General features: G+C 32.9%; 1 protein-coding gene across 2 annotated transcripts in view; it reads right to left on the bottom strand.

Moving 5' to 3' along the window:
- Positions 1 to 247: 247 nt before the first annotated feature.
- The window catches only part of LOC115219252 (orexin receptor type 1-like), a 35878-nt gene continuing 31053 nt past the window's right edge, over positions 248 to 5072 (bottom strand). Inside the window, exons 2-3 of one of the 2 annotated variants that reach the window (XM_029789400.2) lie at positions 2393 to 2881; positions 248 to 1280 (exon numbers count right to left, since the gene is read on the bottom strand). In XM_029789400.2, coding sequence (XP_029645260.1) covers positions 563 to 1280; positions 2393 to 2778 — 1104 coding nt within the window. In that variant the 5' untranslated portion in view covers positions 2779 to 2881 and the 3' untranslated portion in view covers positions 248 to 562. Of the gene's footprint in view, positions 1281 to 2392; positions 2949 to 5072 lie in introns of both variants that reach the window. The other variant, XM_036508870.1, reaches the window with a different exon arrangement.

Below are 5072 nucleotides of genomic sequence, written 5' to 3'. Positions count from 1 at the left end.
GTGTTGCGTGTGTACATGTATTACCATAATATATTGAAGATTTACTAAAAGTTACTGAACATAACATCATTTTAAAGCAGCAGATCTAGCAGTGACAGTTCTTTCTTCTACACCTTCAAATTATTTTTAAAAAACCTTCTCGTCGATTTTAGGCTGCTAAATTTGACTTGATATATTCAAATCATTCTTAAAATTCAGCTACTCATTGTTGCATTTTTCACTCTAAATTATTTTACTGTACACAGACTTTTCCACTTCAAGCAATTTATTTTTTCACCCCAAAAACATTTCACCACTCTGCACTGTTACTATAATGTCAGTTCTGTAAACATCTTGTTACAAATTCACAACCACCTAATGGTTCACTGCTAAATCTCTGCTTTTCCTTATCATTTCATGAAGAATTTGTACCACCAAAAATTCTGAATTCACTACCAGATGACTGTCACTCCCTGAGAATTCTTTACCAATTTGCTGCTGACAATTTTCCACCTACATATAATCAATTCACTGGGAATTAATTTCCAATTTAGTGCCAATTCACTGCTAAATCATTGTCAATTCACTGCCAACCAACAGAAAAGGGTACTGGAGTTTTATGAAAGCACTTAGAGATACCTTTCCAGATTTTCAGGACTTGACTTCTAAATCCCCTGTTGAAGAAACCATAAATGAATGGATTAATGGCATTGTTGATAAAATAACTCCTCACTGCCATATTATAACTGTTGAGACCCGGCACACCCATGTTAGCTTTAATGTCTGGTTTAGAGATGGCATAGTTAACCAAGATTAGGTTTGGCCAGTAACTAATGATCCATATGATGGTTATCATCAGCAGAACAAGTGTTGTCCGAAACAAATGTATGCTCGACCGCCTTACAGTCTGTGGAGCAAGCAAGTTCCGTGCTCTCCTGTCACAGGACAGCATTGCAGAGTGGTTGATATCATGCCGTGATGATCGACTCTCTCTTAACCGCCACGTCCTCTCGTGCCGTCGGACTCTCAAGCCAACCATGAAGTAAATAGATGAAAGGGTAATGGCAGCAGCAAAATAAATTACTGATATTGACACAAAGTAGACTGTAGGAAAAATGGTGGAGATATATTCCTCAGAAATAAAGCACTCGTAACCAACAAGGTCCACAGATGTTGAAACTTTGTGGCAGCCAAATATAAACACTCCAGGACTTGTGCCAGTGACGACAATAGCGAATACTACTCCAACTGTGTGTACTGCTGAGCGTCTTGTAAACTGCCAGGTACGTGGACGACAGACTCTGTAAATACAAAGGAGAAAAATAGAAAAATAATCGTTATATTTCAGAATGGTCATTTTTTAAAACAGTTTTTTTTTCCTTTCAAATAAATCACATACTATATATTTGTTCTTCACACATTTATTATTCAATGACTCTTTGATCCATGGACTAAACAGAACAGGAGAACACAATCGTTTAATATTAAAGGGTAAAGACCCCCTTCGGTCATGAATGACCATGGGATTGCACCTAGAAAGTTACCCTCCTAGACACAAGTCCGGGCAAGGTTGTTTATGGAAGGCCAGCAGTCGCCCATGCATACCAGCCTCCCCTCTCCACGCCACCAGTGTTATCCAAGGGAAAGACAAAGGTCGATACAGCTTGGCACCTGTGACGTCGCAACTCATTTCTACAGCTGAGTGAACTGGAGCAACGTGAAATAAAGTGCCTTGCTTGAGAACACAACACGCAGCCTGGTCCGGTATTCGAGCTCACAACCTCACGATCGTAAGCTCGACGCTCTAACCACTGAGCCATAACCACTACAATAAATACCAAGTATACACAAGACACAGTGCAATTGAATATATTGCCAAAGGTGAAAAACAAAGGTAATTTTTGTAAGATCTGATTTCAGAAAATAAAAGGACAGAACTAAATACTGAAATACTAATTAACACATTAACAGCCACATGTAGCTCAGGTGGTTCATTGCAAACTTCACAAAACCACCAAATGCACCACTGATGGTACATTTTCATAATTTGAGAAAATATTTTATTTCGTATCTTTGACATGGTTTTGAGGATATTTAAATAACATGGGTGCTAAATATTAAAGTTTAATTATGAAATATTGCAAAAATGCAAAGAATATTACATTTCCTCGTAATTAAACAGTATACAGTGTGACTGGAAATACATGGCATCACTGATAAGTTCCAGTAACCAGCCATGGTGGTAAACATATTCATAAATAATTCATCTTTTACTCCACTGGTGTTACATATAGAGTTTTGGTTAGAAAATAAGGTCAGAGTTGGGGTTAAATACTAATTCTATTTCTTCCCCAAATTAAACTTTGTACAAACACCAATAACAATAAAAAAACATAGAAACACATTGATTTACCTGAAATACCGATCAACAGCAATGAGAAGGACAATAACGGCAGCAGTTGTTATGGTTACCCCTGTAATGTACCGCATCACTTTGCATGCCACATCACTGTAGAAGGCCAGTGAATGGCACAGTATGAAGGTCTCTATTGGTATACCAATGCTGCATGTAAAAAAATCTGCAAGTCCGAGAGACGCAATGAAGAAATTAGTGGCCGTCTTTTCCAGTTTCATGGCATAGATATACCAGACAAGTATGTTTCCCACTGCACCAACTGATGCCATCAAAATTACTGCCAAAATGGTTGGAAGCAGTTCTATAGATTTGGCACTGTTTAGTTCCTCAAGGATCCTGGAATTGTTCTGGATAGTTAGATATTCATAAGGTATCTCCTCCATCTCAATTCCATAACCAATTTCTACAGTTCTGCCAACTCAGTTCTTCTGGCAAATCTGCTTGTTCTGCTGTTCAATTATAGTTGTAGTGTTAATTCAACCAGTTCTGTAAAATAACCAATTCCACCAATTTTTAACAGTTACACCATCTTCATTAGTTGTCATATATTTTCCTGCAAACAAAAACAAATTGTTTATGTAAGAAAATATTTTCTGCAGCTAAATCTGCCACCACCGACATATATCTTTCTCAAATCTTCTCTTCTAAATACTACCAACTCTTTCTTCAAACTGATGTAGATTTGTAGCTATTTTTTCATTTTTAATTTTTTGTTTTGTTTTTTGAAGAAAACATAATGATTCCATTTTCCTAGTTTTTACAACATAGAGACACAGGTGGTCATTTCTTTATTTTACATCTTTGAGAAAATGCTTAAGCATTGAAACAACTGTGCAGATGTCAGGCATTTATATATATATATGAATGCCTGACAGTTATATATATATATATATATATATATATATATATATATAGATATATATATATTCACACATATATATATATATATATATATATATATATATATATATATATTCACATATATACATACATACATACATACATACATACATACATGCATGCATACATACATACATACATACATACATACAACATACATACATACATACATACATACATACATACATACATTCATACAAACATATATATATAAAATTAATTAAGGGTAGAAATCAATATTTATCAATTAAAACCAGTGGTCTAGCATATTAAAAAGAATCTGAAGATTAAAATATTTATATATACCAATTGAGGACTGAACACGAAAAGTGGACAGTCAACATGCTAGATATAGACGTCTTTTTGTGGAGAATGACGATTTGACGTCTATATCTAGCATGTTGACTGTCCACTTTTCGTGTTCAGTCCTCAATTGGTATATATATATATATATATATATATATATATAGATAGATAGATAGATAGATATACATATATATATATATATATATACATATATATATACATATACATATACATACACACACACACACACACACACACATATATATATATAAATTATTATTTATTCTTCCTCATATTGAATCTTTTGAGACTTAGTCTTCTTGAATGCAATCAATGAATTACTTATTATTATATATACTTATATATATATATATATAAGTATATGTAAACATACGTATATATATGAGTGTGTATGCATGTTGAGAGTGACTTAGTGTGTGTGCATATATATCTTTTATCTTTTGCTTGTTCCAGTCACTAGATTGTGGCTATGCTGGGGTGCCGCCTTGAAGAATTTTAGTTGAACAAATCAACTCCACTCTTTATATTTTTTGAAAAATTCTATTGGGCTTTTTGCTGGCACCAAATTACAGGGGCATAAACACAACTGGACAGGCTCATAAATGGTGGTGCGGACAAACACAGACACAAAGACACGCATACAGAAATATATATATATATATATATATACTTACATACATGCACATGTGTGCACACACACTCATACTTACACACACACACACACACACACACATATATATATATATATACATATTAAATTAGAGATAAAACCACTATTAGGCAAATCAAACAGTGAAAAACATAAACCAAAACATTAGACAAAATATTGTCTAATAGTAGTTTTATCTCTAATTTAATATATATATTTATACTGTAAAATTAGATTTAATCCTAAATCTAATTTTTCCCTGTAAGTTTGGATTTACTCTCTAATATTATTATTATTTATATATATATATATATATATATATATAAACACAGATGCACATATCATCATCATCATTTAACATCCAGCTGGCATGGGTTACACAGTTTGACTTGACCTGGTGAGCTGGAGAGCTGTACCAGGCTCCTGTCATCTGTTTTGGCATGATTTCTACAGTTGGATGCCGGTCCTAATGCCAATAACTTTACTGAGTGCATAGGATGCTTTTAATATTTCACTGTCATAAATGCCTTTTATGTATGTATGTATGAATGTGTGTGTGTGTGTGTGTGTATATATATATATATATATATATATATATATTATATATATATATATATATATATATATATATATATATATATATATATATATATATATTTATGTCTGTATATGTATATATAGTTGAAGAAGATTAAAGAGCTATACAAATCAAATTTTTATATATAAAAGATGAGGTGGAAACAACATAGAAATAAATCTAAGACATATTTAGAAAGAATTTAATACAATGATTTAAAAATT

This window comes from Octopus sinensis, linkage group LG14, assembly GCF_006345805.1.
Source record: "Octopus sinensis linkage group LG14, ASM634580v1, whole genome shotgun sequence".
Taxonomy (NCBI): Eukaryota; Metazoa; Mollusca; class Cephalopoda; order Octopoda; family Octopodidae; genus Octopus; species Octopus sinensis.
Note: the sequence above shows the minus strand (reverse complement) of the source record. Positions and strands in the feature narration are given on the sequence as shown.